Source organism: Mauremys mutica, chromosome 12 (assembly GCF_020497125.1).
Source record: "Mauremys mutica isolate MM-2020 ecotype Southern chromosome 12, ASM2049712v1, whole genome shotgun sequence".
Taxonomy (NCBI): domain Eukaryota; kingdom Metazoa; phylum Chordata; order Testudines; family Geoemydidae; genus Mauremys; species Mauremys mutica.
This window is the reverse complement of record NC_059083.1, coordinates 41351385-41364336: the sequence shown is the minus strand read 5'-3', so window position 1 is coordinate 41364336 and position 12952 is coordinate 41351385. Positions and strand designations below refer to the sequence as shown.

Here is a 12952-nt window from a genome sequence, read left to right as displayed (position 1 = left end):
CGGCTGCCTAGCCTGTTTTGTTGGCATCACCTCCTGCAGGGCGGCTTGCATCTGGGAGGAGCCAATGGTGGGGTTGTGGCCCTGCTTCCTCAAGCGGTTGGCCTCTGAGGACACCTTCCTGTACATGTTGCTCATGAAGGAGATCATCAGCCCTTTGGCCTGGCTTGACATTTGCCCATTGCTCCGCTGCAACTGTCTCAGCATCTTGGAGTCATACGGGGTGGGAGAGCGCTTCTTCCCAGGCCTGCTCTTCCCACACTTCCTTGCTGGTGTCCGACTTGCTTGCCTTCTTTGCTTGTCCTGGGATTTCCTCCGCTTGTCCTGGGACTTCCTCCCATAGTGCTTCTGTCTCCTCCGAGTCTGAGCTTTCTTCCTCCCTCTCTGGGAAGCAGCCATTGCTCTGCTTTGCTTTCACTCAGCTCAGCTCAACCCCTTTGCCTGCAAATGCCACTGGCCTTCACCCTGCTGTACTAATATATAGTGGCAGCCATTCAAATGAGGGGCCGACTCTGAGCCCATTGATTGGCTGGTCGGAACAATGCCCAACTAGTCACAATGGGATGATATCGATACAGATCCACATGTCTCATAATGGGCAACCATGGGTCATTAACTTTCCCCTCCCCCACCACCACCACACACACACAGAAATGAAGGGGATTCATAGATGATAAAGCGAGAAGGAACTATAGTGATCATCGAGTCTGACCTCCTGTATAACTCAGGCCATAGGACTGCCCTGAATTAATGGAAGCAGTAAAGAATCCCCAGGATTCTTTGCTGCTTCTTCAGAACCAGACTAACACGGCTACCCCTCTGATACTGAATTAATGGTTACATCCCACCTGCTGACTGGCCAATGGAGGGATAAATAGTATAATAAAGTTTATATGGCAATTTGATGGGTTATATTGGCATCAGACTGTCCCTTAGCTGGGTGCTAATGATCACTTTTTAATGTTGATGTAATTAATAATATGAATCTAATAGTTTTAGCATTATTAACTATAGTTATTACTATTTCTATTGGCTTTTTCTCTCCCTGACTTCCACTTAGCAATATAATCCCTGATATACTGGGCTCTCTTTTTAATATTTTGGGTTGAGTTTTTTTGGATACCTGTGGATGCCCAATTCCCACTAATCTGAATGAGAAATGAACAGATAAATCCTTTAGGCTGCTTTCAAAATTTTAGCCTGTATTATTAATTAATTATTATTATTTTATGTTATTATTATTAAGTTATAATTTTATTAAAGAGAGTCTGGCATTTCATAGAAGTCATATCAAACATCTTTCCTTGCTCCAAAGATATTACAAGTAATTCTTTAGATGTGACCCAACCATTGAGTTAACAAAACAGGGTGGGGATGAGGTTCATAAGGACAAAGATTGTAAAAGAATTTGTCAGATTTAAAATGTTCCCATCAGAGCTCTCACTAGTTCTCTGCGCACACGTTAAAGCAATAACTTGATGAGTAGATAACTGCTCAACCCTAGAATGGCTCCAGATTAAAGACAAGTATGTTCCCCGCCATTCTCCCAAAGAGAAGAGCAGCAGGTTTTGGGGGGTTTTGGTTTCATTGTTTTTTTGGAAATGTGTCAATTTTAACTGCATCAAGCTCTATTAGTGCCCATTTCTTCAAACATTTACTGTAGCACTTCCTTCAATGAGCACTGTCTCTGAACTTCAGTAGGACTGATCTTAGCTGGAAGCTCTACAATTAGTAAAAAATCTCTGAAAAAATGAGCCCTTAATAAATGAAGGAATCTATGTATAAAGAGAAACTTCCAGTCCATGGGGTAAAAGGCTTGATCCGCACAGAGAGTGAAAGCAGAAGGGCCAGGTACACAATGGGATCCAGGAGCCTATAATATACTATACATCATCAAAACACTCAGCACATTTTGGCCTGAACCAGCTCTCCATTGAAGTCATGGGTAATAAGAGCTGAAGCAAGCATAATGCTGACCCACACCTAAGCATCAGCAGCATGAATCAAACCTGGGACATCTGGAACTAAATGCATGAGTGAAAAAAATGCATGTCTGTTAGCCAAGGGTGTGGCAGGCTCATCATTCTGTAGGGCAGTGGTCCCCAACCTTTTTGTGGCCAGTAGCACATTCATGTTTTCAGAAGAGTGTGGCAGGCACCAACAATTACTCACATACAGGGCCGGCTCCAGGCACCAGTGGAGCAAGCACATGCCTGGGGCATCATATGCTATGGGGCAGCATTCCGTCCATTCTGCAGAGTCAGAGCGTGGGTTTTTTTCGTTCAGCTTCCTTCCCACAGATGGATGTTTCATATGTTCAGGGTAAGCTTTCTTCAGCAGTCTGAAACATAAATAGGGGAGTTATTATAGAGGTCTATGTTAGAGAGCTTATTCCTTCACTCTCCCACTTCCTTGGTCCTTCTCACATGAACAGAGAGCAACAATACCCGAAGTCTGAAGGTGCAAACAATTCGATGTGTGTTGGGGTGAACTTCCAGCAAGCTTAAATCCAAGTTCCTTTTTCCTTATTTCTGAATTCCAACTTACTTCCTGTTTGCTCCTAATTTATATAATAATATTCTTAGCTATCCCTTAATCAATCATTCTGCTGAAATTTACCTAAATAATCCTAACATATTGCAACATGATTAGCTAACCAATTATATCGCACCACCTTAATTAGTTTACACCCAGCAAAACTAATTATACAGCAGTCAGAAACAATCACAGAACCAGACAGAGACCAGGCAAATAAACAATAGCAAAGTGGGAACTATAATGACAAAACAATACAGAAGTGAGGATTTCACAATTACATCTATAAAGACATAAGGGTTTCCCAGCTGTGTCTATTGATAAGTGAGTTCTTACCAAACAGAAAACTATCAAACTAAATTTCCTTTTACATCTTCTGGGCTCTTCCCTTTCTCTGGAGGTGATAGAGCAGATCACCTTTCTAACAGTTCCAGATTGCCTTATTTCAATATGGCTAGTTTGGAATGTGAGGATGTGACCATATGCTTCACAGTTTATGGCTGCTCCCACTGCTTAGCCAAAGGCTTTACCTTAAAAACAAGGCCTCAGATTGTCACAGTGAGAGAGTGCCCGAAGGCGGCACGTGAGCTGATTTTCAGTGGCACTCAGGGCCAGCTTTAGGCCAATTCAACCAATTCCCCTGAATCAGGCCCTGTGCCTAGCAGGGCCCCGAGCCCAAGTCCCGCTGGTGCACAGTACTGGGGTAGCCCGGCTTCCCCAGGGGGCAATTTAAAGGGCTTGGGGCTCCCAGCTGGGACTGGAGCCTCAGGCCCTTTAAATTGCCACCAGAGCCCCACTGCTGGAGCCCTGGGGTAGGGCTGTGAGGCTCTGGGGGCTATTTAAAAAGTCCAGGGCTCCCCTTGCTTCTACCGCTCCGGCCCTTTAAATAGCTGCTGGAGCCCCACCACTTCCCCAGGGCTCCCACAGCTATTTAAAGGGCCAGGGCAGTGGAAGCAGGGGAGCCCCGGGCCCTTTAAATAGCCCCCAAGCCCCGGGCTGCTGCTGCTACCCCAGTGGGGGAGGGAGGAGAAGGAGGCACTTACCGTACAGGATAGGCTGTACCCCCTGTACCCTCACCCCCTGACCACAGCCAGCCCCTGCTGTACCCCCTGCCTGCACCAGCCCTGCACCCCCTGCCCTGTCTGCAGCCAGCCCCTGTCTGCAGCCAGTCCCGCACCTGCCCACAGCCAGCCCATCTCCAGCCAGCCCCTCCCGTACCCCCTGCCCTTCCTGCACCAGCCCTGCACCCCCTGCCCTGCCCACACCAGCCCCGTCTCCAGCTAGCTGCACACCCTTTGCCCTGTCTCCAGCCAGCTCCACACCCTCTGCCCGCAGCCAGCCCCTGCTGCACCCCCTGCCCTTCCCGCACCAGCCCGCACCCCTCTGCCCTGTCTCCAGCCAGCCAGTCCCACACTTCTCTGTCTCCAGCCCTGCCAACCCATGCCTCACCCTCCTACAGCCCTGCCTGAAGCCAGCCAGCCCACCCCACCCCATATCCCCCTGTCTCCAGCCAGCCCCACACCCCTTGCCCTGCCTGCAGCCAGATTCTACCTCCAGTCAGCCCTTGCGCTGCCTCCAGCCAGCCCCATGTCCACTGGTGCCCTGCAGTTCCCAGGGCAGTAACCCTGCACACCTGCTTCAATGAGGGGGGCAGGGAGCAGCTGGGACCCACACATGTGCACACCCTAGGGTGACCAGACAGCAAGTGTGAAAAATCAGGACGGGATGGGGGGTGTGAAAGTAGAATGAATTATATTGTAAAAATAAGAATGGATTAAAGAAATGTTGTATGTACCTTTAAGCAGAAATAAGAAATGTTGAAATACAGGTGCCAGGAAAAGAAACATTAGGCATAAACAATGGTGCTAATGGTGAAACATTAACAGAAGATCAGTAATAGTTAGTAAGGAAATAAGATATGCATGCCTAGCCCAGGTAAACTTACCAGATTCTGCTTCCTTTGTTATCTTGTTAAGTTCTCGCCCTTTTATCTGTATAAATAAGATAGTTTGTGTCTTGCCTGGTGCTGGGTGTTATTAGCAGAGCGCTGTGCTAATAAAACAGAGTGGTCTGATAAACTATGAGTCCTGAGTCTAACTTTGACAATTTGGAGGTCCCACCGAGATGGCAACCATCTTCACTGGGGCTGTGTGATTCCTGACCGTTTTTGTAGGATGACTGTGGCAGCCAGCACCTGGACATTTGGCCTGAGCGGTCCTCCACCAGAATGGAAAGGCGCACGACCACAGTGAAGTCTACGCCATCGAACCTGTTGGTTCCCACTCTGTTCTGGTAGGGATCCAGGGATCTGACATCAGGAATCTGGTCAGGTAATTATTTCTGTGTTTTGTCTGGACTGAGGACTGTCCTGTCTCTGTCTATCCATCCTCCCTGTGGAGTGTTTGAGTCTGGGTGCCGTCTCCGTCCAGGGATCGGCCAACCAAGGAGTTCCTGTCCCCGCGGACTGAGTGAGTGGAATCTGCACAATCGCAGCCGCACCGCACTTTGGGTAAAACCCTTGGTGTGAAAGCAAGGGTGATTGAGGCAGTAGCCTGTGGGCTACTTTTGTGTGTTGCACTGGGCATTGCTCTGACGAACCCGAATTTCCTTCTTGTGCGATTGGTGTGTGAAGTCCTCCTGTATGGGTAACCAGACGTCTAAGTCGAGACAGTTCCCTAAACAAACGCCTGCTCATTTTATGTATTTTAGGATGGGTTCGGACTCCTATAAAAAGGGTACAGATTCCTGTAAATTTCTGGAAAAATGGTCTAGGCTAACTAGACTGTTCTCAGTGGTAGAAGATGACAGAACAAGGAGTAATGGTCTCAAGTTGCAGAGGGGGAGGTTTAGGTTGGACATTAGGAAAAACTTTTTCACTAGGAGGATGGTGAAGCACTGGAATGGGTTACCTAGGGAGGTGGTGGAATCTCCTTCCTTAGACGTTTTTAAGGTCAGGCTTGACAAAGCCCTGGCTGGGATGATTTAGTTGGGTTTGGTCCTGCTTTGAGCAGGGGGTTGGACTAGATGACCTCCTGAGGTTCCTTCCAACCCTGAGATTCTATGATGCTATGAATTCAGGGGGATCCCAAAACTCAGTGGCCACTGTTAAAATCTTGGAACAAAGACCGAGTGAACGTCTTAAAGGACAAACTCGGCCAACCTAAAACTAAATTGGCTAAAGGAGAGGTTAATTGTTTCATGCAGTGGTGGGAAGAGGCAAATCGTAGGTGGACAAAATCAAAACTCACCTCTCTCAAATATTCAAATAATAAGTTAAAAGCTTTATTAAAAGTCTCCTCTCCCACCACCAGACCAAGCGCTCCCCTTACCCCATTCTCAAAAAAACCACCCCGGATCGATCCAACCCCCTTCATACTCCCGTCTCATTGTAAAAAGGACAAAAAGCTCCTTGTTCTGTTCCCCTTTGTTGTCTGCCTCAAAAACTGATTCTTTAGTGTTCCACTACCAATTCTGCAAGGAGGGGGGTGGGGCTCCTCAACTAGCCCCCACCCTTCCTGGTCCCTTTCCTTAAACATTTCTTTCAAAATTGTGAAGTGACCACAATATCACTCACAAACGGTTCATTTGAAAAAAAAGCAGGATCAGGCCCAGACAAGCAGGCAAGCAACAGATAAAGAAACTGAAAAACTGGTTGGAAGCCCTAAGGGCATAGTGTCAGGAGTAAGAAAAGCAGTAAGTGCATGCATGAACCTCTGGAACAATACTTAAAATGGTGAAATCTGAGGTGATAAAGATGTAATTTTTGGAGATAAGTGATTTAAGAAAAGAGAGTGAAAAGTTAACTCTACAGAGGCTGGAGAGAATTAAGCAGTTAAACTTTGTGAAAATGTTAAAAAGGACCATGTTAAAGAGAGAAAATTCTTGGTTTCTTTGCAGCCATTCTGAAGGAAAAATGGGCCCTTTTCCAAAAGAATGCCTGTAAATAATCCAAATATATATACAGCTCCCCGGCCGGGGTTAGCTGCCACGCAGGGGGGGGTCTCCCCAGGTGGGGTTAGCTGCCGCGCAGGGGGGGTAGCTGCTGGGGGGGCTCCCCAGGCGGGGGGGTGGCGGGCTCCCCAGGTGGGGGGCTGGGTTAGCTGCCGCGGGGGGCGGGGCTAGCTGCGGGGGTGGCGCAAGGTGGAAGTTTTGCCTAGGGCACAAAACTTCCTTGCACCGGCCCTGGATGGACCTTTGGTCTGACCCAGTATGGCCATTCCTATGTTCTTATGAATGACCACCTTTCATGGCTAGTGAAAACCAGTGCTGGAGTTACTACTGGTGAAATATGGATAAGTCCCCTGTGAGGGCAGCTTGCCTAACAGTCATCTTAGGCTGTTGCTGATGGTGCCACACCAACCCATTCACATTCTGCTCTGTTTTCATCCTGTCTCAAACCTTCCATTTTGGAAGGTTACAGTCAGCTAACTTCAGCCGCACCCAGATTCTTCCAATTTTTGAGATCCTGACAGGTCTGGATTTACACTGAGGAATGGCCTAAGACCTGCACAGAGCTCTTTAGTTCATCGTCTCCTTCTGGGGAAGCACACAGGCCAGCTGTCCATGTGACACTTCATTTGATCTTTCATCAGCCTCTGATAGGATTGAACATGAGGTGCTGTGGCTCATCTATGGGTCTTGGCAGAATAAAATGGAATTGTTTTTCCCATGGCTACATTCTTTATTTTCTGGATGGTCCCATGGGGTTGTAGTTAACCTATCCTGTCCATGAGTTAATCGTGAAACCCATTTAGTTTTAATGTATATGTGAAGATGATTGGTACTGGTGGTGGGGAGCAGCAGTTCTGAGATGATTTTGGTGAGAAAAACTCTCAGTATGTTGATGATACTCAAGTTTACTTTGTCTTTTTGTCAAACCCAAATTCTGCCTTCTCCTTGCTCTCTCAGGTTATAGTTTCACTGCTAAAATAGGGTTTCATTTGTACAGTGACGTAGCTAACTCAAATTAGTGATCTTCCTGTACAAATCCCAGTGGAGACAAAGTACTGTAGTTTTTATCTCAATGTAGCTAATTGAGCTAAAAGGATAGGGAATCTAATATTGATCTCGACTAGCTACTCTGAGGTAAAAACTACCCGTGCTTTATCTCCACTTTGAATCTACAGAGAGATACCTAACCCAATGTACCTATTTCGCTGAAAAAACACAGTTGTTTTGGCAGTGAAAATATAGCCTCAGTAGCTAGCAGAGAAGTGTCTCATCAGAGGTCCTGCCTATCTTTAGCTCAGTCAAGCCAAGGCCAAGGTAATGCAGGTGGGAAGAGGAATAAATCTGAAGGAACTGGAGAGGACTGTGACTTCTCTTTCTATGGAGGTCTATGGCAGCACGTGATCTGAGTGGCTCTCAAACTTGGGATCTTATTAGAACCTTTACTGCTCCCCAATCCCCCAAAGGCAGCCTTAAGTGGCCATTATTACCATCTTTGGGTGGCTATTTGCAATAAGCAAACATGACCAAAGAAGTTACATAAAACCCTCCTCCTCTTTTTATTCAGCACAGCAGAAAGTTACAATTTTAATGAAGTTTTAGGTTAAATTCTCAAGTACAATCCACCCCAGCATCAGTCTTTAAGACAAAGGAAATACGTGAGACCAAAAACTGCTGTTAAAAATCCTGGTTTATTACAATGGCAAGTTGATGGTTTTATTTGCTTTAGGATAATGCACATCACATAACATCCTCTCATTTCGAGTGAGGACAAATCTCTATATTTTGTCTTTTCTTTCTGTTTCACCATGATGGAGTCTCTGGCTCATTCAGTCCTTGGTATGGAGATCTCTTTTTCCCAAGCAAGAGCAGTCTCTTTCATTGGTCCAATACAGAGTTGTTAGGTTCTTTTTGACAATGAACTTGTTCGGCTCTTCCGGATTCAGCACAAGGGTTGCATCTTGGACTGTCTTTCACTCAGTGTGGAGATCTGACAAAGTTCTGTTTCACGAAGAAGAGTTTCTCAGTTATTTCTAGTTTGCAGCAATGGAAAGTGTCTCTCAGTGATGCAGTCTCTCCTATAGCTCAGTCTCTTGCATAAAATACTGTGAGGTTGGCACCTAAGGAAAATTCTCTCATCATCTTTTAAGCAATGTCCTCTTTCTAATCAGGCAAGTGTTGGTGTCTCTCAGGCTGGTGTTTGTTTCTCTCCCTTCTCCCTTCTTGTTCTTTCTCTCCCCCCAGCCAGGCTTGCCCCAGGGAGAAGGGAGGGACGTTTCTCTATGCGGACTCGTTGCAGACGGGGGTGGCTGAGTGCTTGGCCACTTCCCTCGGCATCACCTGCTGCAGGGCAGCTTGCACCTCTGAGGAGCCCAAGGCGGGGAGCTGTTTCTGCTTCCTCAGGTGCTCGGCCTCGGTGGATACCTGGCTGTAGAGATCGGCCATGAAGGATTTCATCAGCCCCTTGGCCTTGGCCGACATGCGCACCTTCCTCATCTGCTGCAGCATCCGGGAGGCATAACGGGCAGGGACACCGTTCTTCCCCAGGCCCTTCTTCCCCTGGCAGCTCTTCAGCTGCTTCGCCACTGGCTTCTGCCTCATCTGATGCCCCGCCTGGGGCTGGTGCTTCCCCTGCTTGGGGGCGGCCCGTGGCTCATCTTGCTGGGCCTTCTGTGTCCTCAAAGGCTGTCTCCTCTTCCCTCCCTGGGCAGCTGCCATGGCTCCACTCAGCTCAGCTCTTCTCCACCTGCAAATGCCACTGGCCTCCTCCCAGATCTGATCAGTCAAAGGAGCTGGCATGCAAATGAGGAGTTCCTACTGTGCCAGCTGATTGGGTACCTGGGCTGCCACTCCAGGCAACTGCATTGTGACCAGTGCAGCATGGGCCCCATTGTGATAGTGTGTGTGACTATGACCTATTCGGTCCCTTATGTAAATGAGGGATGTCATGCTCCTGTACCAGATATAGGCTGGCTACAGAGCTTGTTTATATACACCAGATATGTTCATCATCAGATCCTTTAATGCTCTGTCAGGTGTGGCTGAGGTTAGCTTAAGTCAGTGCTCTCAACCTTTCCAGACTACTGTATCCCTTTCAGGAGTCTGATTTGTCTTGTGTGTACCCAAGTTTCACCTCACTTAAAAAGTACTTGCTTACAAAATCAGACATAGAAACACAAAAGTGTCACCGCACGTTATTACTTAAAAATTGCTTCCTTTCTCTTTTTTACCATATCATTTAAAAAAAAATCAATTGGAATACAAATATTATACTTACATTTCAATGTATAGTATATACAGTGGTATAAACAAGTCATCGTCTGTATGAAATGTTCATTTGTATTGACTTCACTAGTGCTTTTTATGTAGCCTGTTGAAAAACTAGGCAAATATTTAGATGAGTTGATGTACCCCCTGTAAGACCTCTGAGTACCCCCAGGGTACACCTATCCCTGGTTGAGAACCACTGGCTTAAGTAATGTATGATACACACAGAGCCTCCCAGTGACTGACCAGTACAACAGAGTTTAGTATTCCATTACATCTCTCGCCCCCTTAAGTTCTACATTCCTACCATTTACAGTATTTACACTATCACACTGTCTTTGAAGTTCAGTACAGATCAGTCTGTTAAGTGTCTTTGGCTTGTACTGGTTTTCTCATTACCTGAACCAAACATCTGGTCATCTGGTTGCCCATTAGTTGCAGCAGCTGGCAGTGCTCTGTTTGGAATCCTTGAGTCATCTTCTTGTTCTGCATCTACCATCTGTAGCATTTGCTCTGTTGATTGTTCTTTCAGTGGGACACACAGTACAGGTTGATGGTTTCTATTGAACTCTCCGCTGTAGGCCTTGATCACATATAAGGTGGATAGACTATAAGGAAGATAGAAAGCTGGCTAGATTGTCGGGCTCAACGGGTAGTGATCAATGGGTCTATGTCTAGTTGGCAGCCAGTATCAAGCGGAGTGTCCCGGGGTCGGTCCTGGGGCTGGTTTTGTTCAATATCTTCATTAATGATCTGGATGATGGGATAGATTGCACCCTCAACAAGTTCGCAGATGACACTAAACTGGGGGGGAGAGGTAGATACACTGGAGGGTAGGGATAGGGTCCAGAGTGACCTAGACAAATTGGAGAATTGGGCCAAAAGAAATCTGATGAGGTTCAACAAGGACAAGTGCAGAGTCCTGCCCTTAGGAAGGAAGAATCCCATGCACCGCTACAAGCTGGGGACCGACTAGCTAAGCAGCAGTTCTGCAGAAAAGGACCTGGGGATTACAGTGGATGAGAAGCTGGATATGAGTCAGCAGTGTGCCCTTGTTGCCAAGGAGGCCAATGGCATATTGGGCTATATTAGTAGGAGCATTGCCAGCAGATCGAAGGAAGTGATTATTCTGCACTGGTGAGGCCACATCTGGAGGGGATTGGACTAGATGATCTCCTGAGGTCTCTTCCAACCCTAATATTCTATGATTCGATGATATGATCTGGGTGATTAATTCTTTTTCTTTATGACAGCTGGAGTTGTCCATCCTTTTTCCCCATCCAAATTGTCGTGAACATGGTGACCAGGTTCTAGACTCAGCAGTTCTCTAACTGAGTGGCATCTATTGTAAAAGTGTTCATAAGCTCTTTTAACCTCTTTCTCCATTTTGGCTGCTCTTTTCATGTCTGGCCAATTTGAAGACAGGTTATTTTCCAAAGTTGGAACAGTAGTTCTGAGTTTTCTTCCCATCAAGAGTTCTGTTGAACTATAGTCTGCGACCACTATTTGATGTTGATCTGTAACTCAGAAGAGCAAGGAATGGATCTTCCTGCTGTAGGATTTTCTTGGATGTCTGTACAGCTCTCTCAGCCTCTCTAGTCACCTGTGGGTAATGTGTAGAAGTAGTAGTAATCAAAATCATATTTCATTCAGAATGACTTAAATTCTGCTCCAGTGAATTGTGGTCCACTGTCTGTCACTAGTTGTTCTGGAATATTGAAGTGAGCAAAAGTGCATTTCAGTTTCATGTTATGTCTTTCAAGTTCATTATTTCTATATACCAGGCAAAATAGTCCACTACAACCAGGTAATGATGTCTTCTGATTTCACATAAATCTGTAAAGGTGTTTGTACACTGTATGGTTCAGCATTGTCTCTTAGAATCCTAGAATCATAGAATCGCAGGGTTGGAAGAGACCTCAGGAGGTAATCTAGTCCAACCCCCTGCTCAAAGCAGGACCAATTCCCAACTAAATCATCCCAGCCAGGGCTTTGTCAAGCCTGACCTTAAAAACCTCTAAGGATGGAGATTCCACCACCTCCCTAGGCAACCCATTCCAGTGCTTCATCACCCTCCTAGTGAAATAGTGTTTCCTAATAGCCAACCTAGACCTTCCCCACTGCAACTTGAGACCATTGCTTCTTGTTCTGCCATCTACCACCTCTGAGAACAGCCTAGCTCCATCTTCTTTGGAACCCCCTTTCAGGTAGTTTGAAAGCAGCTATTAAATCCCCCCTCACGCTTCTCTTCTGCAGACCAAATAACCCCAGTTCCCTCAGCCTCTCCTCGTAAGTCATGTAAGAGTTCAGTATAAATCTCCTCCTAAGTTGATTTGTACTGAATCTCCTTTCAAAAGTCCAGTATCATCAAATCCTCCATCATGTTCTTCCACCTTTCCCACTGGGCCCATCACAGCTGCCACGCTGCAGCTGAAGTTGTTGGTCTGTGTTCCTTTGACTGCTCTGAATGCATAGCCTTTGTCTTTTTAGGTTGTTTCTGCGGTGAACTGGCCCATGCTGATGTAAGCAGAGTCAGTATGAGCTCTACCCTGACATCTAGTAGTGAGCTGTGGAAAAGTACTTCAGGGGCTGATCTTGTTTGCATGGGCACACCTACCTCACCTAGCATAATGGGACTGCTTGTCCAAATGGTCACTTTGGCTGCTGTGGGATCCCCAGTCTCTGTTATTGGGGCAGGAATAATAAAGTGTTGCTATCCTGGTTATGTGAATAGAGGACAGTAAAACTGTACTTTGCATTTTATGATGGAGGGACTCGCCCTCAACTGAGTAGCACTCGCTAGGCAAGGGACATGGGTTCCAAAGCCTAGTGAACTAAGAGAGGTTGGGGATATATATGTGTACCTGGCAGGGTAGGGTCCCCTCTGAGAGTCTTAAACACTGTTTTGATTCTGCCTTGCTCCACAATGTAGTAATAGAACTAATTTTGACTCCCTTAGGAATCTTGTTATATGTGGCAGAGCTGAAATCACTGATCTCTAGGTCTAAACATTAGACCTACTTTGGACTAGTGGTTCTGAGTGCATCAGCACTGAGGCTCCCCTACTAACAGCTAAAATCAATAAACAGCTGAAGTTATTAAAAACTATAATTGCTGGGGTGAGGCTGAAAACATATTGGTGAGTGGCTAGTGGAGAGGAGTGGCTAGCAGGATGGCTGGTGGAGAGGTGCAGCTGGCGGTGAAG

General features: G+C 46.5%; 2 protein-coding genes across 2 annotated transcripts in view; one reads left to right on the top strand and one right to left on the bottom strand.

The window, feature by feature from the left end:
* The window catches only part of LOC123345053 (zinc finger protein 883-like), a 902586-nt gene that overhangs the window by 695405 nt on the left and 194229 nt on the right, over window positions 1–12952 (top strand). The window lies entirely within an intron of this gene.
* LOC123345077 (histone H2B.2-like) lies at window positions 8145–9272 on the bottom strand. The gene is made up of 2 exons (XM_044981725.1): window positions 8763–9272; window positions 8145–8690 (listed from the first exon to the last, which is right to left on the bottom strand). Coding segments are annotated over exons 1-2 (438 nt in total). The 5' UTR covers window positions 9199–9272; the 3' UTR covers window positions 8145–8688.

Bases quoted from the DNA above. Each gene is read 5' to 3' on its own strand.
- LOC123345077 (XM_044981725.1), bottom strand. From the start codon at position 9,198: ATGGCAGCTGCCCAGGGAGGGAAGAGGAGACAGCCTTTGAGGACACAG.